This window comes from Coturnix japonica, unplaced genomic scaffold (genome assembly GCF_001577835.2).
Source record: "Coturnix japonica isolate 7356 unplaced genomic scaffold, Coturnix japonica 2.1 chrUnrandom769, whole genome shotgun sequence".
Classification (NCBI taxonomy): Eukaryota; Metazoa; Chordata; class Aves; order Galliformes; family Phasianidae; genus Coturnix; species Coturnix japonica.
In genome coordinates, this window is record NW_015440129.1 from 1 (window position 1) to 24528 (window position 24528).

The 24528-nt window shown below is 50.8% G+C and overlaps 1 protein-coding gene and 2 long non-coding RNA genes across 4 annotated transcripts; all 3 read right to left on the reverse strand.

Annotated features, from left to right (window-relative positions):
- Nucleotides 1-5508: 5508 nt before the first annotated feature.
- On the reverse strand, nt 5509-8782 carry LOC107307673 (trichohyalin-like). The gene is made up of 3 exons (XM_015851195.2): nt 8716-8782; nt 7220-8019; nt 5509-7019 (listed from the first exon to the last, which is right to left on the reverse strand). Exons 1-3 carry the CDS (start codon nt 8780-8782, stop codon nt 6462-6464), a joined length of 1425 nt encoding a protein of 474 aa, XP_015706681.1. The 3' UTR covers nt 5509-6461.
- A 2398-nt stretch (nt 8783-11180) lies between these two features.
- Nucleotides 11181-13393, reverse strand: LOC107307674. Its single transcript, XR_001552473.2, has 4 exons — nt 13099-13393; nt 12935-13018; nt 12316-12454; nt 11181-11290 (listed from the first exon to the last, which is right to left on the reverse strand). It is a non-coding gene; the product is annotated as an uncharacterized LOC107307674 (long non-coding RNA).
- Nucleotides 13394-13412: 19 nt separating this feature from the next.
- On the reverse strand, nt 13413-16565 carry LOC107307675. Of its 2 annotated transcripts, none has more exons than XR_001552474.1 (4): nt 16533-16565; nt 14672-14850; nt 14376-14551; nt 13413-13590 (listed from the first exon to the last, which is right to left on the reverse strand). It is a non-coding gene; the product is annotated as an uncharacterized LOC107307675 (long non-coding RNA). The 2 variants fall into 2 exon arrangements; XR_001552475.2 differs by lacking the exon at nt 16533-16565 and adding an exon at nt 15110-15201.
- Nucleotides 16566-24528: the final 7963 nt, after the last annotated feature.

Below are 24528 nucleotides of genomic sequence, written 5' to 3' on the forward strand. Positions count from 1 at the left end.
CTCCTCTGATGCAAACTGGACAGTTCACGGAGGAGGCACGGCGGAGGCAGCCCCGGGTGCTGCTCAGCCGCCTTTGACTGCCACCCGGCTGCATCTCCTGCCAAATGGCAGACAAGCAGCACGGGGACAGCAGCCAGCCGGCCAAGTGCCCAGCACCCACCTGCACCACCACAAGAGGCCAGAGCAGCGGGCACAATCAGCACACTGGCAACATCCCCGCCACAACCAGGAAGCCACCGCGCTGCCAGCATGTTCCAGGCCACAACCACCGGCGCCAGGCGGAGCTGCCTGTGTCAGCACGGCGGCCAGCAGGAGGACTCGGTGCCCATCACACCCCAACAGCGGCTCCAGCGGGAGCGGACCAGGAAACCGGCCCACTTGCTGGAGCAGGAGACGTGGCCGGAGCCGACCAAGGCGCTTCCCTGGAGCCCTGGGCTCCTGGCCGGCCCCCACCACACCCAGAGAGCAGCGGCAGTGTTCCAGGGGCACCAGCACCGGCCCCAGCCCTACCCCTCCAAAACTGGGCTGTCCGCAAACGGCATCTTGGACTGGGACACTGTGGGGCTCTGAAGCTGATGGATCGCCAAAGAGTTGCACTGTTAAAGCTAGGGGCTGGGAAATGCTGGGTGGGGAGGGGGAGAGAAATGGTTTGGGGGGGAAGGGGTGGGAATTCTTGGGGTGGCCAATATGAGGGTGGGGGATGGCTGGCGGGTAGGAATTGGGGGTGGGGAATTGTTGGGGTGGGGGAGTGGTTGGGGGTGGGAGTTTGGGGTGGGAATTCTTGAGGCGGCGGGATCTTTTTGGGGTGGGCAATGGAATGGCTGTACTCTGCTACTGGTGGGGTGGGAATCTGCGGGGTGGAAAACGACTGGGGAGACAAATGTCTGCGCTGGGAGATGGCTGGCATCTAAAATGATTGGACTCTGTAACTGCTGGCACTGGGGATGTCGGGAGGGGGAGGGAACTTGGTAGGGTGGCAATTCTGGGGGAGAAATTGTACTCTGATAATGTTGTACTTTGCTGTAAAATTGTACTCTGATAATGACACTCTGAAAGTGTCGGAATTTGGAGGAAGGAATTACTGGGGGGTGGGAATCTGGGGGGGGCATTGTAATACCAGAAGAATTTTACAGAGCAGCAGCCATGCATCAACAGAAGGACTCCACAGAGCAGCAGCTGTGGAGCAGGAGAAACAGCATGAGAACCAAGGACACATCTAGGAAAAGAATGAGTAGCTCGGGGCTTTCAACGGGGGTTTTAGGGTTGTTATTGCAATAGCTTTCCTTCAATTAGTGTGTGTGGTTTTTAAACGCCCTGTCCGCTGTCATCTGTCTGCTATAAAAGCATGGCTTTTCGGGCAGTCGATGGATGCAGCCATATTTAACCACATTGGTTTAATTGTGGCTCTTTGTCCTAGCGCACTGACCTTTTGCCTTCAGGTTTGCAAACTACTGTCTCAGGAACCAGAGTTATTAGGCATTATCCAGGTTATCGTGTGCTTCTTATTGTTAATAGATTGGATGTGAATCCAATAGGTTCTAATGGTACCAATGGTGCTGGAATCTGCGGGATTAATCATTGAATGTATTAGTAATGCTCGGTTATGATGCTATTAGCCTATCTTAATTTAAAGCCTTTTCTTAATTTGCAAAGGCAAAACCTGGAAAGGAATCCCAGGCAAAGGGATGACCCTGTATCACAGAATGGTTACCTCTCTTATATCCAACTAATTTGGATTTTTCAAATATGACCACGCATCACTTGAGAGGAAGGCGCACGCTCATAGAACTGAATGGGAGAGTTGATTTCATTTTCCAAGCAGGTGTTCCACTTGGGCTCTGTATCACGCACTGGCCATGCGGATATGGAGTCCAATGGGAAGAAATCGTTCAGAGCCTGAATGCAGGAGAGAATGTGTGGTGGGTGAGAGAGGAAAGGTGCACTTTGAAGCAGGGGACGCCCTGCTGGCACTGCCTGTCGCATCCACCACCAACACGGTTTGCTCTTTCTCCTGCTCCACAGCTGCTGCTCTGTCAAGTCCTTCTCTTGATCCATGGCTGCTGCCATTCTTCTGGGATTACAACAGGGGGCTGGGAGGGAGGTTTTGGGCAGAGGGAGGGAGGGAGGGAAGTTGATTGGGGGTGGGAGTTGGAGGGGGTGGGATCAGAAAGGATTGTTAGGGTGGGAAATGGTTGGGTGGGAATACTGTCATTTCTTGACTGTTTGCTACGTTCCATGATTAAATGTCTTTGCCATATTTCTGCCTGCCTGCTGCGGCCGTTCCTTCAGTTCCAAAGCCCACCTCCCAGGCCCCCGGGCCCACCTTCAGGGCAATGTGGCTTCAGGGCAGCAGAAAGGGCAGTGTCCCAGATCTGCCACCACCATTGGACCCATCCCTCCCCTCCTCAGTCAGTTCTGCGTGGGAATGGAGGGATGAGAAAGGGGGATGGATGGCAATTCTAATTAAGGGAGAGCTGAGTGGCTCAGCCTGGAGTGGAGGAGGCTCACTGCCATCCCAGACACAGCCATCAGTCCCCAGGTGCAGAGAGGACTGAGCCAGGCTGCACCCTGCAGCACCCAGCAGCAGGATCCCAGTCTGAGGCCTGCCTAGGTCGTGTGGCTGCGCTGCAGGCTGAGCTATGGAGAAAGCCCCACTTGGAGATTTCTTCGCTCCCTGAATGTTCCCCCCTTTCTCCATCTTGCTCTGCTCCATCCCCAGCCGCAGCCCGGCGTCCCCGACATGTTGCTGTGCTTGCAGAGCTGGACTTGGCCCTTGACCTGTACAGGCCCCTGTCCCCACCTGTCGGATATCCACCTTGCCTTCTCACCCCTCTCTCTAGATCCAGTTCATGCCCCATCTATCTCACCTCCATGTCCCACCTACGTCCTCTCTACGTCTTTTGCTCTCCCCCAAACCACCCTCACGGTGCCTTACCTCCTGGCAGCCTCAGGGAAGGAGCACCCGGTGCCCTGAGCCCACAGGCCCAGCCCTGCACAGCACTGCACACACCACTGTCATGGCGGCGCCCGGGGCTGCCGCACAGCATCCTGGGAGTGGTAGTTCCTGCAGCTCCCAGCAGGCCCAGGCGAGGGCAGAGGGGAGCAGTGCTGTCAGCCGGGAGCTCGCCCAGAGAGCCCGATGTTCGGAGCACTTCACACCAGGAACTTTGGACTCGGCTGCTTCTGGCCACAACGTCCCTGAGCTGCTCAGGAAGCACAACTGTCTCACCCTCTGAGACAGCTGGGCTGTGCAAAGGAGGCTGCAGTTGCAGGCTCAGCTCTGCCCTGTTCCAGCAATGCACTTCCTTACAACTGGAGCACTGGCACGCTTGCTTCTTGCTTCAACGGAGCAATCGCCCACCGCTTTGCACACCTCTGTGCTCGTGACAATGGACACCACCCCATCCCTGCACACACACACACACACACACACACACACGGAATCACAGAATCACAGAATGACCCGGGTTGGAAGGGACCTCAAGGATCATGTAGTTCCAACCCCCCTGCCTAGCAGGGCCACCAAACATACACCTTTACTAGATCAGGTTGCCCAGGGCCCCGTCCAACCTGGTCTTTAACACTCCAAGGACGGGCTCCACAACCTCCCTGGGCAGCCGTTCAGGCCTAACCACTCTCCTCAGTGAATGAACTCCTCTACATCCAACCTAAATCTTCCCCTTTTAACTTAAAACCATTTCCCCTAGTCCTGCTATTATCAGCCCTTTCAAAGAGTTTACTCCCTCCTAGGAGTAAGTTCCCTTCAGTGTATTGAAAGGCTGCAATGAGGTCACCCGCAACCTTCTCTTCTCCAGGCTGAACAAACCCAACTCCTCAGCCTGTCCTCATAGGGGAGGTGCTCCAGCCCCCTGATCATCTTCGTGGCCCTCCTCTGGACCCATTCCAAAATCTCCATGTCATTCTTGTACTGAGGGCTCCACACCTGGACACAGTACTCCAGATGGGGCCTCACAAGAGCAGAGTAGAGAGGGACAATCAACTCCCTTTACCTGCCGACCACCCCTCTCCTGGATGGGTGGAGATCCCATTTGCTTTCTGGGCTGCCAGAGCACACTGCTGGCTCATGTTAAGTTTCTCATCTATCAGGACCCCTAGGTCTTTTTCAGCCGAGCTGCTCTCAAGGGACAAACTCCTCCAGCCTGTATCAGGTGCCTGGGGTTCTTCCGGCCCAAGTGCAAAACCTTGCACTTTTCCGTGTTAACCTCATTAGTTCACCCGAGCCCAGCTTTCCAGCCTGTCAAGGTTCCTCTGAATTGGCATCCGTTCCCTCCACCGAATCGACTTGCACCACTCAGCTCGGTGGCATCAGCAAACTGCTGAGGGTGCACTCCATCCCATCATCGATGTCATAAATAAGATGTTAAAGAGCACCGGTCCAAGACAGACCGCTTGAGGGACACGCTCGTTACCAGCCTCCACCTGGACATAGAGCCATTGAACCAACACCCTCTGTCTGCGCCCTTCAACCAATGCTTATCCATCTAGTTGTCCACCCATCAATTCCACTTCCCTCCAATTTGGAGATGAGGATGAGATGGGGGACCATGTCAAAGGCCTTGCTCAGGTCCAGGTAAATGACATCGGTCGCCTTCCCTTCGTCCACCAACGCCATCACTCCATCATAGAAGGCCACAAGATTAGTTAAGCATGACCTTCCCCTGGTGAAGCCGTGCTGGCTGTCTAGGATTACGTGCTCGTTCTTTATGTGATCGAGCCTGTTGTCCAGGAGGATCTGTTCCATAATCTTCCCAGGCACGGAGGTGAGACTCACCGGCCTGTAGTTACCTGGGTCCTCCCTGCTCCCCTTCCTGTAAATGGAAGTGACGTGACCCTTCCTCCAATCGTCCGGAACTCACCTGACAGCCCACACACACTTACCACCGCGTCCTTGCACACCCTCTTCCCACAGAGTCCAGAGCACATTAATGTCTTCTGACACTCACACTCAGAAAGAAAATTTCAAGGGGGAGCTGGAGCATGTATATAAAGGATGTACGGACCTACAGTTAAGGATGTGGATTTGCATCTGAGTCCGTGCCTGCAGACGATGCAAGCGCTATGCATTGTCACCCAATGGAAATGATCAAACAGCTGCTTTGGGACAGACTGTCTGTAGGGCTCAGGAAGTGTGGCCTTCCAAGGTACTTCAGGTGTCCCAAAGAACAGAGGCAAGCAGTGATGATTCCTTTCTCTCTCGATTCTAATACTTGTAGGTAGAGCGCTTGAGAAAGACTTTGGAGGCTTTCCTCAGCCTCTACCTTTCCTTGTACCTTTACAAAAGCAGACTGTCTAAAAACAAGAAGACTGGACACACTTTTTGGGTTTGGTTATTTTTATTTTTTTTAGAATATTATAATATATATAATATATATTATATATTATACATATAATATATAGTATATAGTACATAATTATATACTATATATATATTATATAATATATAATATTTGTTGTTGTTGTTTTGGTGTATTTTGTGAATTTTTTTGGTTTTTTTTTTTTTAATCCAGTCCAAATGTAATAAATTCTCAGTCTTACAAGGGATGAATTTTTAAGGTCTTCCTGCTGATGGACCACACTCCACTTGAACATCAAGTGGAGCAGGAGGTAGCCTTCATCCAGAAAGGTGGAATCTTGATGGGATGTTGCTGTCTTATGGAGAGGAATCTCGGCGTCCCCCAGGCTAAGCCACACACAGGCACAGATTTCTGGATGGTGACCATCACTTTCTGCCCCTCTCCTGCTGCCTGGTCTCTCTTCGTCATCGGTATCCAGCAGGAGATCACGAAGCCCTGGAGGCACGGTGGTATCCAGCTCATCATCTGAAACTTCTTCCACCAGATTGGAAGGAACCAGTCCTCTTGTGCCGTCTGTCAGCTCTCCCAGAAACCAGCCATCCTCATCCATGTCTCCACAGATGTAAACGTATTGTCCAGCTGTCAGTGGAAGCTCGTTTTCTGGGTCCTCATTCGGGCCCTCAAAAGGATTGTAGCTGTGACGAGCTATGAATCTTCGTATTGGTGGTGATGGTCTGCGACAATGCATGATGCAGACTGCCGCTGTCCAAACGTTCGGCTCCCCCAGCTTTTCCTGGGGGTTGGAGCATTCCCGTTTGGGATTTCCGTGCGGCCTCAGCTTTGTCCCCATCTCCTGGAGCTGTGTGCAGTTTTCCTCCAGACGCTTGCCGAGTGCTCCAAGTTTGATGTCAGCCTGCTGGACACTCTGCAGCTTCTGGCACGCTTCTGGGCTTCAGGGTGGTTCTGGGCCTTCAGGGCCTGGCACTGCCTCTCCAGGTTGCTCAGGGCCTCTTGTGCTCTGCAGCCTGAACACCCACCTCTGCTACAGCCGACGGCAGGCCCTGGCCCCGCTGCAGGAGGCGGGTGGCTGCCCCTCCACGTGCTCCAGGATGTAGTGCAGGAAGCGCCTTTCTCTGCTCCTGCAGCTCACACTGAGGCGCTGCTCTCCACGGCCTGCTCTCCACGGGACTTCCAGCAGAGCTGCCGCTGGACTTGCTGCTGCATTCTGCGGTCCGCTCTGCTGCTGCCGCTCCTCAGCAGCGCCTCCGCCAGCTGCCGCTGCAGATGCCATGCGTGGCGGATGGTGTCGTTGCGCCGCTTCTGCAGCAGCTCCGTCATCTGGCGCAGCTGGGCCTCCTTCTCCCGCAGCAGTTGGCGAATCTCTGCTTCCCACTGCCTCAGGCTCTGCTCCCGCAGGCGCTGCAGCTTTGACACCCGCACCCGCTCCCACTTGGAGCGCAGTTTGTCGGCCAGCAGCTGCCGCTCCCGCTCTGCCGCCTCCTGCCGCTCACGTCTCTCAGCAGCGCAGCGGCGCTGCAGCTCCTGGGAGCGGAGCCGCTCACCCTCCAGCTGGGCCTGCAGTGCCTTCAGCTCCTGCCTCTTCTCCTCCCGCTGCGCAGGGCAGGCGGGGGGCTGTGCCGGGCCCCGGCGGGGTGAGGGCCGGCTTCCAGGGAGCCCCAGGTCTTCCTTGGCTGTCTCTGGCACCTAGAACCAGAAAATCATACCATAACAGAATGGTCTGTGTAGGAAGGGGCCTTCAAGACTCTCCCGTTCCAAGCCCATGCCAAGGGCAGGGACAGCTTCCACTAGCTCACGTTGCCCAGAGGTGCCTCCAGTGGTGTCCGCGGAGCCTCCCCTCCCTCCCCAGGCTGAACAATCCCCACTCTCTCAGTGTGTCATCTCACCTGGACGTGAGCGTCCTTCATGGCCGGTCGACTGGAGCCCTGCTCTGCACAGTGGCGGCGCAGAGCTCCTTCTCCGTCCTGGGAGCAGGACATTCCGTTACGGAGCACGTCTGCCCAGCTCCCCACGATGTACTGGTTGAAGAGCCTCCTCTCCAGCTCCAGCTGATGCTGGAGGTGGCGGATGCAGGCGGGCTGCTCCCCATCCGTCTCCCAGCGCAGCTTGCTGAGGACGTCCTGCAGCTGGGCATGGGCCGCCTCGCTGCTGGGGGGGTTCCTCAGCACCTTGGCCAGCTGCTGCTGCAGCTCCCGAGCCTGGCGCAGGGCTGCATCGCACTCCCGCTGCAGCAGCTCCTTTGTGGCGCGCAGCTCGGCCTCCTTCCAGAGCAGCAGCTGCCGGGTCCCCGTCGCCCGCTGCCGCTGCTCCCACTCCTTCAGCTGCTGCTCTTCCTGGGCCTGCTGCTTCTCCCAGGCACAATGCAGTTGGTCGGCCAGCAGCTGCCGCTCCCGCTCTGCCGCCTCCTGCAGCTCACATCTCTCGGCAGCCCAGCGGCGCTGCAGCTCCTGGCAGTGGAGCCGCTCGCCCTCCAGCTGGGCCTGCAGCACCTCCAGCTCCCAGCTCTTCTCCTCCTGCTGCGCAGCGCAGGCTGGGGGCTGTGCCGGGCCCCGGCGGGAGAGGCCGGCTGCACTTGCCTTGTCCCCGTCCCGCACTGCCTCGCAGCACGGCCATGGCAAGATCTGAAGCTGAAGAGACCTTCGGCCTCCAAAAGCTCTGGCCAAAGGCCACCAACAATCGCTCTGCTCTCACTCGTGGGTCTGCAAGGACAGCTGCCCCTGACCCCGTAGCGCCCACTGCCTCTCGTCCCTGTCGCAAGGGTGTGCAGACAGTGAATGCCTTGGGGGTGCTGCGCCAGCACCTTCTGTGCTGTGTGCTGGCCCAGCTCATAGTGGAGGGCGGGGCAGTGGCCTTCAGCTATTGGACAGTGAGGCCTTCTGGCCCAGCTCATAGTGGAGGGCGGGGCAGTGGCCTTCTGTGCTAGATTCTGCTCATAGATTCCACGTGTGAGAGGTAGATGTGTTTTTGCGGCGGAATTTGTCAGTATTATCAAGCTCATCTGGAGTTATAAGTTCAATGGTGCCACGCTTATTTGGAATTGTTTTAATTATTTTTTAAAGAAACTAAGGAGTATTTAAAAACCAAACAGATGGAAACACACACAAAGATGAAAGGAAACAAACAACAACAACAACAAATCCTTCCCTCCCCAACCAATCCAGACTCCGATCTTTCACTGGAATCACTTGATAAGCATTAACCCTTGGCAGCTGGCTTTGCCGTAATTGCTTCCCAGAGCTTGGCCTGCGTGCTTCTTAACAATATTATCTCTGGGTGGCTGTGGGTGGTGATGTCAGTCCTGAGAACGGTTCAACTTCACACTGGGGTTAACACAGTTTGTACAGGTCGTCCTGGCTCACCAGCACTCCCTGCACTGTGGTACCATTCCTTTTGACACCTTCATTCCTTGCTTTTATCCACCTGATGATGACTGACGTGTAACTATCCATGGTATCTCCAACTTCCTAACAAACTGGGATTTGAATCAAGGGACCTATCTGCTATCAGTTAGATGTGGTCACAGAAGAAACCCATCATAAAGCCCTTTGCAACGTGATGTAGTGTCATGGAGTCATTGATTGTAACACCAGTCCAGGAGGCCCATTGGGAACACGGTTGTTGGAAAGTGTCTAAGTTTGATAAGAGATGTGAATGTGCTGGGGTCACCCTCTTGTAATTTTATAGGTGGGGTGCCCTACGCACTCTGTTCTCTGAAATTTCTATAGACTATATCAATACCTGAAACTGGCCAAATCAGTCTTTATCCTGAACCATTTGGATTGCCTTGGAGATGCTCAAATGGAAAATTCTATTTGTATTTAGCCTTGGAGCAATGTTCAGAGTTGTAGCGTGGTATAGTGATAGTGCTGCCCAAATCGAGTGTTCAGCTCAGTTCAGAGCTGACTGCTGGACCGAGAATCTCTACGATATTAGAGAACATATTTGCTCTATAAATTGTCCTGGCAAAACATAAAGTCATCTTTGAAAACACCACCTGGCAAGTCCACATGTTGTCAAATTGGACTAGACATGCTTTTGAAGAATTAAACTCACAAGTGCAACAAGCATTGCAAATGGCACTGCAACAACACTTAGTGCTTGATATGTTAAAACTTAACAGAGTGCATGTGGCATGCAAAGTGTAATCAAAGGGTAATGTATTTCTGTTCGTAATGCTACAGCCTTCCTAGAAGAAGCTTGAAGACAAGAGATCATAGAGCAAACATCTGAACTGTTCCACTCGGACCATCCTCTGACATTCTGGATGCTTCTCCTAACCAGGATTTCCTGCATATTGCACTTTAAAAAGCACTATGTTCTGGGAATGAACACTGACGTCACTCGACACCATGTGCAGCGGATGGGTGATCACCGTGTGAGCTGTGGAGGCTGCTGTGCAGGGCTGGGGATGGCACCTCCCCCATCTTAACTTAGAGGCCAGATGGGGATTGATTGGGAAATATAAATTCCAAACTCACATTAAAATAAGTTTTGTATTGGCTCTGGTGTTCCGAACAATGTATATCTGGCAGTAACCTCCACCTGTGGTGCAGCAGTTTGGGCAGTGATGTTGGCAGTGTTTGGCAGATGCTGCTAGTGAGCTGTGTCTGCAGGGCAGCACGAGTGCCACTCTGCTCTGCTCCAGATTTATAAACACGATGGAACTCAGGTTGGAACAGATGGAAGAATTCACTGGGTCTGACGTCTTCTGCAGATCTGCAGTCGGTTCATGGAGCTGAAACAATTCATCTCCTTATTGTCTCTGAAAAAGATTTTGCATAAAACAGTTGACATGTGATCACTGAAAATTGGAGAGTTACAGCAACACAGGAAAGAATTTACAGAAATGGCTTATTTTATGAGGAAAAACTTGCATTACTTCAGGAGTTTGGTGTATTCTGTCTCCCGGCAGAAAGTTCCCAAGGTTACAAGCCAGAAAAATCTTGGCAAAAATCATCAGGTACTGCACTTTCACTTGACTAAGTGCTATTGAGACATTGTATAGTGGAATCTGCAGGAAAGGTTGTGAGGGGATTTCCCCAAGGAGAAGTGAGATTTCAGGAACGGGACACACTCAGAAAACCCAGAATGATATTGAGGCAAATGTAAAAACGGCTGCTACAAAGCCAGTGATAACAAGAAAGAATTCACTTCCAGGAGTTTTTCAGAGCCCAGTTAAAAAGATTCACGGCACTGGCTGTAGGATCCTCTTTATTTCAAACAATCTGGATTTCTGAGCTAACTTTAGTTTACTTCCAATGAGAGCTGTGATTCAGACCAAGGTATTTCACAAGAAAACACCACTTTCCCAGAGTTCAGATTTGTTCCTAAGAAATCCCAACAAATCCCAGAGCTCTGGAAATAAGGAACTATAAGGGAAACAATGGCTGAGCTCGTATGTCTGCTTTGGGAAACCAAACAATCCCATTAAGTAACGCCCCCATGAAAGCCAGCAGCACTCTTCCACTGACGCAGTAAAGATCCCTGTTGCATACTGGTGATGGATTGGCTGCAATGGAAACCTCTTTTCTAAAGGTTAACAATCCCCCCAAAGCCTGGACTGCCTCATGGCTGTAACTCGTTATCTATCTGGAAAATGTCAGGTTGGCCGGTGTCCATTGTCACATGCAGCATTAAGTGTCCCGAGGTCTTTACCAAGGAAAATGTTTGTCACAGACAGGTAACTGCCAGCAAAGAACGTCCAGCATTGTCTGCACTGGAGCAAGCAAACAGCAAAGCAGAGCTTTTGACAAAGGACAAAGAGAAAAGTTCCCATGTGTACTGATCTCTACAAGAACCAACAGAATAATGGCAAGAAGGGATTACCTTATATCAGAGAGGTGTTGCAGTACAACAGGAGCTTCTCTGTATTTTGAATGTCCAGTAACGAGTCCTTTTTCCATCGCTGTGCCACCTTGCTTTGTTACTGCAGGCTGCCAGGACGGGCTGCAAGGGACCTGCAAAAGAAAAGGGTTTTTAAATGGCTGCACAGATGTTGGGCAGAACAAATAGACTGGTGACTGATGGCTTTTCAGGGCTTTATATGCAACCGGAATAACTGGGTTGGTTCTGGGCACATGGTGCACAACTCAGGTAGAACTAGGAATGGCGTGGCATTGACTGCACCTACAAACCACCGAGTGCCGTCCTCCTGAAGTGGAGTACATCTCATCAAGCATTATACGACACACTGAAGGCAACAGTATTTGTGGGCACCTGCTAGATGACACTGTCAGGTGAACAAACTGACCAACAGCAAATGCCTTCAGTGCAGAAGTGGCACCGTGTGAAGAGGCAGCAGCCCGTGCAGCCTCTGTCTGCAGCGTGTGCACCAAAAAGCCATCCTGAACACAGTCCTGCTGTCAGTAAGACCCCAGAGATAGAGTCAGCAACTAAAGAGACCAAGTGACAGAAAGCATACTATGGATTTACAGTCCAGCTCGTGTCTAGCAGTTTGAGGCATGTTTTGTCAGAGCAGCCCAATGCTTTGGTCCATTAGTGCTTCAGAACAGAAGCAGACAGCAACTTGTCTATAGGCAACTGATTCTACCAAAGAGAAAAGCACTGCAGAAAGTCTTATCTCCAGCTGCTGAGAATCAATTCCCAGTCCTACCTCCATTCAATTAAGCATGACTCCTCCTTCTCCAAGGAGGATCCTCTATGAGGAGCAACATGGCAAAACGTGACCCTCTCACGTTACTCCACTATCCTTCAAACCAAGGCATCTAGCATCTCAAGCTTGGATTCTGGCAGGCAACAGGTTAGGAGGCAGTGGGTTCTTTCCTCACCAATCAGATCTTACAGCCGCACTGACCTTCCTATTTAGCAAAGCCAGACCCAAATCTCTCTTGTGCAATATTATGGCTGGTTTTGAAACTTGCAGCACATCCCTGTAATGGGGGCCGTGTGTTTCCCACATAGCTGGATTTGGGCTTTGGCATGAAAATTTGCAGTTGCTTTCTTTGGAACAGCAACAACCTACCTGTTAAGGGAGCTTGATGAAGATTTTCCACTCTCTGAGTACGATCTGACACAGCATCTGTTCCACAGCTTTTAGCAGGCCACTGGTGAGATGATACACTCACATTGGAGTTATTACATTTCATTTCTCAAATTTCATTCTGTTAAAGACAGTGTTTCAATTAAGAGAATGTACAGGTATTCCATAGGTACTTGAAGGAAATCTAAGCAATGATCCCTACAGTCTCGCTGTATAAAACTCCACTGAGAGTCTGAAAAAAAATTCAGGAGTTAACTGCTGGAATAATTCAAGATCTGCCCACGCTGTACAGAACACTGAGTCTGTTCTCCAAGGCCAGAAAAAGCCCAGAACCAGAGGAGATGGCCACGCTGATGAAAGCGGGACTCTTTCTGTTCACACAGTCCTTGGAAAGGTTCCCTTCACATCTCTGAGTCCCAGTCAGAGTTTATAGGCAACAAGTTTTACTCTCGCACTTGGTTTCAGATGTTTAGAGCAGATGTTTTCACTGAGTGATGCAGCAGTCCAGTAAGAAAGTCTGTCCAACGCTAGGATCACCAAGTACCTACCATAACAAAAAGATCTACTCTTCTGCATTGAATATAGTGACAAAGCTGTTTACCTTTCAAGCCTCCACTTGCTGACAGAGCATTTGAAGTAAAGACTGGGCATCTTCTGCCAACTGAGGGAGAGTTTTAGAAGAAAACTGGAAAACAAAGAAGATGTACTGAACTTTGAGTTGTTTAGTCAAACGTAACATTTCCCTGAATCATATGGCTAATATACCTTGTAGCTGTCAGTTGGTGAGAACAATAATGTTTTAGATAATAGAATGGAATGTTTTACTTCTGATTCTGCAGCTTGAGAGATCCTTCCAGAGGGAAGATCCTCCTCCTATTTCTCTTCATGTTCTCCATTCATCAATTATCTTTGATAGGTAGTGCTTTATTCTCAGAAGATAGGTTTTGTGTTCTTCTCGCTCTTCTGGCAACACATCATCAGTTTACAGTCTCCCCTGCCTTCCTTTGCAAAGCTAAGCAACAGCATTTAGATTAATAAGAAGCAGTTGGAATGCAAGGACAAAAAAAGTCAATTTGGAATGCAAGGAACAAAAAAGCATTTGGGGTAATGCAAGTTAGGACTCAACCTCAGCAAGATTCCAGGATGAAACCACATTCTTCATAGCTTCAAGTGCTCGGAAAGCATCATCAGTTTCGCCTTCAACTGCATCCATCACTGCAAATGCTATAGATGCCTCTTCTTCATAGGCTGGAAGACCTACAACCAAAGCAAAAGACAGTCATATCTGACATACACATGGATACTTGAAACAGCTAGAGCATCCTGGAAGTAATCATGTGGAGGAGGTTAATGACATTACTCGTTTTCCTCTAAGACAAGAAAACACATTCCCAAGAAAGCTGGTGCTTAGGGAGTTCACTGTTTCCTTCAGTGTGTCTGGTATGATCTGATGTGTTGGTTATAGGAGAATAGCAATGTTGATAACACACCGATCTTTGTCGTTCCTGCTAAGAAAGTGGTACAGAACCAAAGCCATTCTCAGCTAAGGATCCAAGGAGCTGGGAGAGAACAGAATTAGGACAGCTGACTTAAACTGGCCAAAGGGGTGTTCTGTACAGTAGCACATCATGCTTAGCCATCTTCCGGGTTAGGCCACAACCAAATGCTTGTAATTCAATTCAATCTGCACCTGAACGTTCACTTTACGGAAATGTCTGAAGAGAGGATCAGTCAGTTCAGGAATATTTTTGTTCTTTCTGATGGTTTCCAAACTAATCAGATTTTTTTTTCCCAGTAATATTTAATGAAATATTATTTAATGAAAATAACAACTTAGAACTTTGGTTCTAACCTCGCACCTATTTAGAAATGCTCTACTAGAAACATAAAGCCCATTTTTACAAAGCTCCTATGTGTCTCAAACCCCTGCTGCAACAAAACATTCACAGCCAAAACAAACTAGATTTACACAGTCTACGGGAATCAATTCAGAAGCTGTCTAAAGGCTTGTTTCAGACATTCCCAAACTGAAGAATTCTTACGTGTTTATTTTCCGCATAAGAGTACACGCAGCATCCCACCAGGATCTCTGATTCTCAGTATAGTACTGTTTGCACAGCAGCAAAGGTAAGAAAGGAGGCTGATGCGTTTCATTCTGAGTCTTAAACTCCTCATGCAGTTCTAACTTGCTAGTGAATACCACCCCGAGTAGAAATACCTGTTTTAGAAAAAAATAAATAAACAACATCAATAATAAAATATTAGGTACAAAAATAAATAAAAGAATTAGGAAAAAATAGCATTGAAATGCAATTAATATCTTGGAAAGTGTACTTACTTCAAGGACCAACAGGAAGATGTATTCAGGAGCATCGATCTCAAGTCTTGATGTCTCTTGGGGCAAGTGAAAAAGTTGTTTTTTCAATTGCCTCACTGGGGGTAACACTGACACAGAGTTCCACTGCAAACCAAGCCATACAAAGTGCTGGAGACCACCGATGTGCATTCGAACAACACCTATGGAAAATCAGAGCAGTAAGAAGTTAGTATCTATGTCCTAGTGAGGGAGACCAGCAAATGATCAATACTGGGTTTCATGGCAAGAGAAGTAAGAAGCTCTGAAGATTTCTCCCATCCAGGGAGCTTCCTGGCAAACTCTTCCCACCTGTTAAAAGCAGTTTGAAAAGAAGATGTAACTCTGTAAGGTTGAATGATATGAAGATGGTAACAAAATGATGGCAAATATTCAATAGGTTATTTGTAAAGGAAAACTCACTGATATCAGTGCCTTGGCTGGAAAAAATGGGGCAACCTCAACCAAGGAGCAACCTCCAAGAGATGCTGCCTTGGTGGTGGTCAGCCCTTAAATGAGCTCTAGAGGAAGCTGGAGTCGGAGGCTCCACCCCTTACGGGAGCACAGGCTAAATTACTCTCACCTGTGCTCCCACAGCTGACCCGACACTTGTCTCAGCTGATTAATCAGAGGTTCACGCTGTGATTTCCCATACAAACCCTATCCAAATGATTTCTATATCTGTTTCTATTACACAAATAACTTTTAAAGGAGCAATAATGACTTCAAAGAAGCGCACAAGGTAAGCATATGGATACATCCCCTTGTTATGTCAAAGCCAAAAACAGAGAGAACATCTCCAAGAAAGCACATGAAAATTTTAAACCTTTAAACTCTCCATTTCAAGGTATCAGGTTAAGCTGATTTTTCTAAGTTTTTCTAAGTCTTTTAAGCTCAAGAGATCTACCATCCTCAGCAAACAAAATATCCTGAGTGCTTGATTTCTGATTTGAATTCAGTTTTGTTTTTATTTTATGCATACACTGCTTTTGAACATATTTTCTAACAAGGGAAATTTTTACCCTGTGTATAAGAAGCACAAGCCTTTGGGTGCTGTTGTTTTGGGGTCTTTTTTTTTTTGTTAGCTTGTTTTAAATACACAGTACAAAGTAATACAAGCAAACAAACCTCTCAGAGATGCTTGTCAGTTAGCAGTATTAACTATTTGACGTTTTCATAGTTCTATACATATGTTCTTTTATTTCTCATCATTATAACTGAGAAGAGTGGGCCATGCTCTTAGCGTTTTATGTCGGTCACTAGATGTGTGTGTAGTGTGGATGATTTTAGAGTGTAATCTTTCAATAGCAGCCTTATGCTGGAAATGCGTACAGCTAGCCTGAGATAGAAGCTGTTTCTGTGGTCGATTTTCTTTAGATGGTTCGGTCGAGTTGTTGGCATAAAGTGCCAGAGCGTGTCCACATTTTCGGAGGTCCTCAGCTAATTCATTCCGAAATTACTGTATGCTATGGCTTGGAAACTGTACTTGTGTGTTACAAAAAAGCTATATGTGGCTTCCTCTGAACACTTTCTAGTGTTCAGACACAAAAGGCTTAACAGACAGCTGCAATTGAACATGAATCAGAACAGACAAGGAGACAGCACCGTGGAAGCAGGAAGTACGTGAGAAATTCTTCAGAACCTGGCATGACAATACCAATTTCCCAGCACAAGCATCAGGTGAGCTTCATGCACATCACCGTGCTTTGTTACTGGGTGAAGGCCTACGCTGAACAGCTGGTTTACAGCCCATCATCGTTGGTTGGCAAAAGGAAGGACAGGTTACAAAAGCTCCTCTGAAACAGCCATGTGCCAGCTGAGTTTTAGCAAGTAAACGACCCTTCACCAATATCATATTTAGAAAGTTCTTCTTGCATTGTCTGAGTGTACTGACATTGCCGCATTCTCATCTGTGCCAAGGAAAGACACTCTCTCGAGAAGCTGCCCTCCAGAGAGGCATTCAAACAACTTCAGTAACCGCACTGTGTTGGCAAAAGATTCCACAGTTTTCTTTCAAGAATCTTCCTTGCCATGGCGTTAAGTTCAGCAAACACAGATGACCTAGAAAGCAAACAACAATCGGGATTTCACATAAAAACACTGAACATAATGAAGGACAACCCCAACAGTGGGCTGCTCTTGCTCCATAATGTTGGGAATCAAGCCACTTAACTCTTCCAGTTCATATGATTAAAAGAGACCTATAAAACTTTTTTTATGATTAAGTCTTCTTACCAGACTGGCTTTTTCAATCACAAGCAAACACTTCCAGCTTGTATTGTCCAGCACATCCGCTTTTATTAGTTTTGACTTTGGTTTAGGAACCTGGAGAAGAAAGGAGAGAATATGTCACAGCATCTTTGCTCCACCATCTTAGAAATGAGATAGGGTACCGGGGGAAAAAAAACTTAGAATGTGCCTCTGAAGATGCGAATCTTAGGGCGGGTCCTGACTGTTTGATTCATGGATAGCAAACATCTTCTGCACGGAATAATCTAGTCAAATAAACGACAGAAACCAACTAAGGCTCTTGGAGAACCTGCGATGTCATATGCTGCTGTTGGCTACGTAAAACTAAGTGCCAAAAGGACAATTGGTACAACTGAAGCATTTTGCAACAGCAGTCAAGAATGTAGCCACTTCCTAGCAAGGAAATACTGTGAAAATGACGAGGTGACAGCTATCTGATTGTGCTAATCTGATCAACAGTTTCACTCCTAAGAACGATACACATACATTAGGCCCCTGTGATGCTGAAAAAGTAAACGCAGTGGTAAGCATAATGTTTTAAATCATTTCCAATGCAGGAAACTTTCCAAGTGTTTCGCCAGGCAGTAACAAATACCAATCATCCAGTTCAGCGGTAATATACCACACAGCTTTGTGCATCTCAATCTATGCCTGCAACCACACAAAAAGCAAAATCGTACGGCATCCTGCTGAAAACAATGCCATGCTCCAATCCTTCTTCCCCACACTACATACTTCACACACTAAAACTCTCAATGGGGATTAATCTTTACTTCTTTCAACTTCAGACATTTCTTTAACATAGCAATGAAACTAAATTAACCCTCTAAAAAGTTCAGCAGGAGGGACTGTGGCAGAGCGTCTTCTGGTGAAAGGAAAACACAAGATCTACTGGGACTTGACTACTTTTGTTATATCGAGATCAGAAGGACCTAAGGAAAGTTTTCACGTACAAAGAACTTACTTTTCCCAGATTGCTTTTTCCAGACTGCTGTTCAGCATTCGCGTGACAGAAAGGCTCGGCAGGCAGCGGCCTGGAGGACATGGCAGGCATCAATGCATTCTGCTGGCATGGGAATCAGCGAGATGAGTTTGGGCACAGGCACAGCTGGCAAGTTGGATGCTGGGGTGGCTGCAGCAAGAAAAGAGCTCATCCTGTCCCGTGGATGCATCTCGCCATCACCCAGAAGAAAAAGGATTAGCAACTGCTCCCTGTATCAATTTGATAAGCCAAAAAAGAAAGAGTCCACTACACATCTGTGTTCAGCAGAGTTTCACAGTAGATCTCAATGCACAGAGCACCACAAAAGCATCACAGAACTACCACCCAAGGAAGGAAAACATATCCAGGACACAGCACAGGGCTCCCAGCTCTTCCGTGGTGACACTGCTGTGTGGGCACAGGATGCACAGGAATTGCACCTCACCTCTCCCCCATTTCTACAGGCATTTAGAGGCATTGCGGAAAGGCACTGTAAGGCTGGTGGAGAAGACTGGCTGTACACGAGATATCTCACTTCCCTGGTGCTACAGCACTGCTTGTCTAGATGTAGCGAATATCTGTCTAAAGACTGTCTAAAGACCTCTCCTCAGAGACTTCCAAGAGGCCAGCAACCATTATTGCCGTGTGGCAGGCTGACTCACAGAACAGCAGGCTTCTCTTCCACCGGACATCACGTGGAATACAAACAGGCTGCTGCTGCAAGGGATAAGGATTTATCCTGAGCGTCCCTCACTGCAGACGCTTCCTTGCTCTGCTTCCCCTGCAAAGACACAAGCGATTATAAGCCTCAGTTCCTGCCGAGCCAACGCCTGGGCAACTCCAGAAATCCCCCATTCAAAAAGATAGTTCCCAGAGACACACATGGACGTTGCTTACAGTTTTAACACACAGGTTTTTGCTGCGGCCTTTGGAGAAACAAGCGCCTGGTGGTCCTGGTTCCCGAGGGCTGCAATATTTTTGATCAATTTCCGGGCACACGCGTGACAGCTTCTATGCAACAAATCTTATGCCCCGGTAACTTTCTCACCCAAAACTAATTCTGACATACGAGCTGACAGTGCAGGCAGTTGACGCTGAGCAGAGCAGGAGAAGAAGCAAAAGACCGGTGAAAAGGCGGGGTACCGGTAAGAACAGAACTAAGAAGAGCAGAAGAGAGGAATGGAGAAAGGATGGCAGGTAAGAAGAAGAGTCAGCGGACAAAAGGGGCGACGTAGAAAAGGAGCGGGGGAGGCAGGGAAAGGCAGCAAAAACAATGGGAAGAGAGATGAGCAGACAGAGGAGAAGAGCAGAAGAAAAAAGGAGAGGGTGAAGGTAAGGAAGACCGCACGACAACAGAAGAGCAGCAAGGGAGATGAGCGGATGAGAGGTAAGGGCAGAAAGGCACAAGTGGAAGGGAGGCTGAAGAGGAGAAGAGTGAATGGGCGCATCGGCAGAAGGACGGAAGACGGGAAGAGAGGACAGCGTCAGTGAAAGTGCAGAAAGAGAAAAAGAGCAGAAGGGGAGGAAGAGAAGGCAGAAGAGCAGACGAAGGAAAAAGGGCTGGAGCAGAAGAGCAGAGAGTGGTCGGAAGAGAAGAAGAGTAGAGCATGAGAGGTGCAAAGAGGATGGCAGTGAAGTGGGAAAGAGCAGATGAGAAGAACGGGAGAGGAATGCGGTAGAGAAAGAAAAGCAGAAGAGGAGTAGACGTTGTACCGAGAGGAAGTGAGCATGCCCAAGAAAGCAAAAAATGAGCAGAAGAGCTGAAGAGGTAGAGGAGAAGATTCAGGGAGAAGAGCTGCAGGTTGGATGGTTGGCTGAGAAAGGGAGCAGCCAAGAGGGAAGAGCAGCAAAGACACGTGCTGTGTGTTCTCCCCAAGCTCCGTTGGAAAGCAGGAGAACAGGTCAAACACGCTGTCAGGTTCTAAGATGGGAGGGGGAAGATGTTTGGGTCTGACCAACTGGAACCATGGCAAGCCTGGGGAAAGGGGCTGAGCCGCAAGGTCACAGAAACCCCCGTGGGGGAGGGGCTCCCTACTGGCCACTCTCCAGCTGCTCATGGCAGGTAAAGGAGCAGGCTCCCCCTGTCCCGTGCTTCAGCTGGCCCAGCGAAGCCAGAATCCCAGCTGAAGCCCCACATGCCACCCTTGTGAGCCACATCTCAGCCCAGCAGCCCAGCAGCCCAGATCTCAGCCCAGTGCCCCTTCTGGCCTTTCCCCACAGAGAGAATCCCTCGAGGAGCGCTGACGTGCCTGTGACAGCCTGACGCCACGTTTTCCCCCATACCACTGTGTCACCGGACGCCGCGCTGGATGCTCCAGCCACAGGTCCGCGGACCGATGCCCGTACCACCTCACCCTCCTGTCCCCAGTGCACCCGCACCTGGCAGCCTCAGGCCTCTGTCTGGCCTGGGGTAACCAGGTGTCTGGCGGACAGGCAGCACAGCAGCTGCTGCCTGGGGGGCTGCCCACTCTTGCTCCCCCCATGCCCCTGTCATTGCTGGGGAATCCCCGCTGCGTGGACGCTTGCTGCCTCCCAGCAGCCCATGGGGCTTGGTTGGGCGTGCCCCATGCACAGCCCCACAGCCCGCAGGCACTGCCTGCGCGGCAGGCGCCTCCAGCCGCCCGGCCCCCACACTTCTTTTCAGGTTACGCGGCACTGCAGCAGCAGTGCTCCCGTGCCCTGCCCCTGCCCGAACTGGGAGCCGCCCCATGGAGCCCTTGCAAGACGCCGTGCTGCTCATGGAGGACCAGGGGCACCCAGCGCCCACCCACGCCTGCCCCCATCTCGACACGGCTCCGCTCACCTGCAGCACTGCCACAATCAGGCCGACTTTCAGGCGTGATTCAGGGGGCTGCACAGCACCCGGCTGCCCTGCTGGGAAAGCCTGGGGTCTCGGCATTTGCCTCATTGTTCGGGTTTCTTGTTCGGCGCTTTTTGCCAGCGGACGGAACAAACGAACAGCCATGCAGGCTATCGTTGCTTCACGGACACGCGGGCCAGACTTCGTGTACTCTATCTTGGTTGTGTGCTGGCATGGATCGAGCCACGGTCAGTTGTTGGGGGGCAGCACGGAGCTTGGACAGGCTTGTGCACCAGTGGCTCCCAGCTGTTGGGCAGAGCTGCCAGCATTGCGCCACTGGGCAATGGATTTTTCTTCCTTCCCAGAAGTCCAAGTCCCAGCACGGCCCCATCCTGGACGACAGTAACGACTTTGACCAAGCTGCTGAAGTGGTCAGCACAGCGGTGAGTTTGGGGCAGCAGAGCTGCTGGGGGGGCTGTCTGCCACCGAGTGGCTGAGTGGGTAGCTGCACTTGCCCGCACACAATGGGATTTTTCTTCCTTCCTTTTCCAGAAGAGCACCCAGCAGCAACAGACATGAGGACCGACGTGGAAATGGACAGTTCCCTCAACATGCCATTCTGGTGAGTTGGGGCTTACAGAGGTATTGAACGGTGCTGTCTGCACCCAGCAGCTGTGGGAAGGCTGCACATCCTTGCTGCTCTGGGGATGCTCGTTGCCTTTTTCAGAAGGACGAGTGCTCTGGAGGGTTCCCCCAGCACAACAGGGCCTGCCTGCAGTCACAGGAGAGGGGACCAAAGAGCACAAGAACAGCACAGAGCAGCCATGACCTCCCGGGGGGCCAGCAGGGAGCTAGGAAAGAGCCCAGTTTCCTGAAGCAGGGTCTGCAACTGCCGCTCATGGCGGCAGCCAGCATCCCCTGACTGCCTGAGCCGACCCCCTGCTGCCCCGCACCTCCGTCGCCGCACCGCACATCTGATGGAGAGAGGCGTCGGCGGAGGCCCCCGGGTGCATCCAGAACGCCTGCACTGCACCGGGTGCATCTCCTGCTGGGCTGGTGCATGATCAAGGACTATAGAGCAAGCACGGGCGACAGGCAGCCAGCCGGCCAAGCACCCAGTGCCTTTCTTTTCGTTGATTCGTGAAATCTGTGGGACCAGCTCATGGAGGAGGCACGGTCTGGTCGAAGGCAGGCCGGCCCTTCGAGTGCTTCTCGAGCTTGGCTGCCTGTGTCCACGCCCACACCGTCGTCTGGTTGGTCTGCGGCCGCCACCGAAACCTTTGTCTTGTCGCCTTCTTGCAGTGCGACACCTGATGGAGGAGGCAACGGCGGCGAGTGCAGCCTGCGCCGGGGTGCTGCTCAGTCCGCTTTGACTGCCACCCGGCTGCATCTCCTGACAAATGTGGCACAACGAAGCAGCAACGGGACAGCAGCAAGCCGGCCAGTGTCCCAGCAACGCGCTAGAACTGGGCAACCACCACAAGAGGCCCAGTAGCAGCGGCACCAAGCAGACACTGGCAGCCAGTGTCCCGCCAGCAACCAGGAAGACAACCGCGCTGCATTGATTCCAGGCCACAACCACCGGGCTAGGCGGAGCTGCTGTGTCAGCACGGCGGCCGGCAGGAGCGACTCGCTGCCCATCACACCAGCCAAAGCGGCTCCAGCGGGAAGCGCACCAAGAAACCGGTCCCGCACGTTGCTGGAGGCAGGAGACGTGGCGTGGACGGCCGAGTCAAGGGGCCCCGCTTCCTGGAGCCCTGGGTCTCCGGCTGGCCGGGACCCCAGCACGACCCAGAGGGGAGCGCAGGGCATGTGTTCCAGGGGCAGCAGAGCGTTAGGTCTGTGGCTCCAACTTGGGTGCTCTCCTGTTTGTGTGCGCTCCAGCTTGCTTTTGGTTTTGACTGGTTCGAGTGGACTTTTGTTACCGGCCGGTCTTTTGTCTTGACCGCACTCAAGCCACCCCTTCCGCGAAGACTGGGCGAATTGTTCCGCACAAGTCGTCATTGCACTGGGGCAACTGCGGGGCTCTGAAGATGATGCGCCGACAAAGCTGCACTGTCAAAGCTCCGGGCTGGGAAATGCTGGGTGGGGGGTGGGAAAATGGATTTGGGGGAAGGGGTGGTAATTCTTGAGGGGTGGCCAATATGAGGTGGGAATTGGGGGGGGGCTGGCGGTGGGAATTCGGGTGGGCGAACTTATTGGGTGGGGGAAGTGTTTGGTGGGCGGAGTTTGGGGTGGGAATTCGTGGGACTCTTTTCGGGGTTCGGCAATCGGAAATGGCTGCACTCTGGCTACTGTGGGGTGGGAATCTGTGGGCCGTGTAATACCAGACAGAATTTTTTACAGAGCAGCAGCCATGCATCAAGAGAAGGGCTTCCAAGAGCCAGCAGCTGTGCGAGGGAGCAGGAGAACCGCATGAAACCAAGGACACCTCTAGGAAAAGATGAGTAGCTCGAGGCTTTCAAAGTAGGTCTTTGACGCAGGAATCTGTTTTGCAGTAGCTTTCCCTGCCAATTGGTGTGTATGGTTTATAAAGCGGTAGCCTCGCTGTTGCTATAAAAGCATGGCTTTTCGGGCAGTCGATGGACGCAGCCATATTTAACCATATTGCTGTCTGGCTGTTTGTCCTAGCGCGCTGACCTTTTGCCTTCAGGTTTGCAAACTACTGTCTCAGGAAACCAGAGTTATTAGGCATTATCCAGGTTATCGTGTGCTTCTTTATTTTGTTAAAATTGGATGTGAATCCAAATAACGGTTCTATGGTACCAATGGTGCAATGGAATCTGCGGGATTAATATTGAAAATGTATTAGTAATGCTCGGTTATGATGCTATTAGCCTATCTTAATTTAAAGCCTTTTCTTAATTTGCAAAGGCAAAACCTGGAAGGAATCTCAGGCAAAGGGATGACCCCGTATCACAGAATGGTGATTACATCTTACTCTTCCACCCAGCTAACAGGGATTTTTCCAATAGGACCACTCATCTCTTGAGAGGAAGGCGCACGCTCATAGAACTGAATGGGAGAGTTGATTTCATTTTCCAAGCAGGTGTTCCACTTGGGCTCTGTATACGCACTGGCCATGCGGATCATGGACGTCCAATGGGAAAATCGTTGCGAGCCTGAATGCAGGAGAGAACTGTGTGGTGGTTGAGAAGCAGGAAAGCGCTGCACTTTGAAGCCAGGGGACGCCCTGCTTGGCACTGCCTGTCGCATCCACCACCAAACAACGGTTTGCTCTTTTCTCCTGCTCCACAGCTGCTTGCTCGGTCAAAGTCCTTCTCTTGATCATGGCTGCTGCCATTCTTCTGCGGATTACCAAAGGGGGCGGAGGGAGGTTTTGGGCAGAGGGAGGGAGGGAGGGAAGTTGATTGGGGGTGGGAGTTTGGAGGGCGTGGGATCAAAAGGATTGTGTAGGACGTGGGAATGTTGGATTGGGAATAACTGGTCATTTTCTTGACTGTTTGCTCACCGTTACTGATTAAGATAATGATCCTTTGCCATATTTCTGCTGCCTGCCTGCGGCACCGTTCCTCAGATTCAAAAGCCACACTCCCCGGCCCCCAGGGCCCACTTTCAGAGTAGCACATGTGGCTTCGAGGAGCAGAAAGGCAGTGTCCCAACCTCACCTTGCCACACCATTGAAGCCCATCCTCCCTCTCAAGCTTCAGTTCATGCGTGGGAATCGGAGGGTGAAATGAGAAAGAAAGGAGGCATGCGACTAAGGCGAAATTTACATACTTAAGGGAGAGCTGAGTGGCTCAGCCTGTCGAGATAGGAGGAGGCTCACTTGCCATCCAGACAGACCAG

Bases quoted from the DNA above. Each gene is read 5' to 3' on its own strand.
- LOC107307673 (XM_015851195.2), bottom strand. From the start codon at position 8,782: ATGGATAGTTACACGTCAGTCATCATCAGGTGGATAAAAGCAAGGAAT. The intron at 8,020-8,715 runs GTACCACAGTGC...CCCACGAGTGAG, and splicing joins TGAAGGTGTCAAAAGGAATG to AGCAGAGCGATTGTTGGTGG. The intron at 7,020-7,219 runs GTGAGATGACAC...TTCTGGTTCTAG, and splicing joins TGAAGGACGCTCACGTCCAG to GTGCCAGAGACAGCCAAGGA.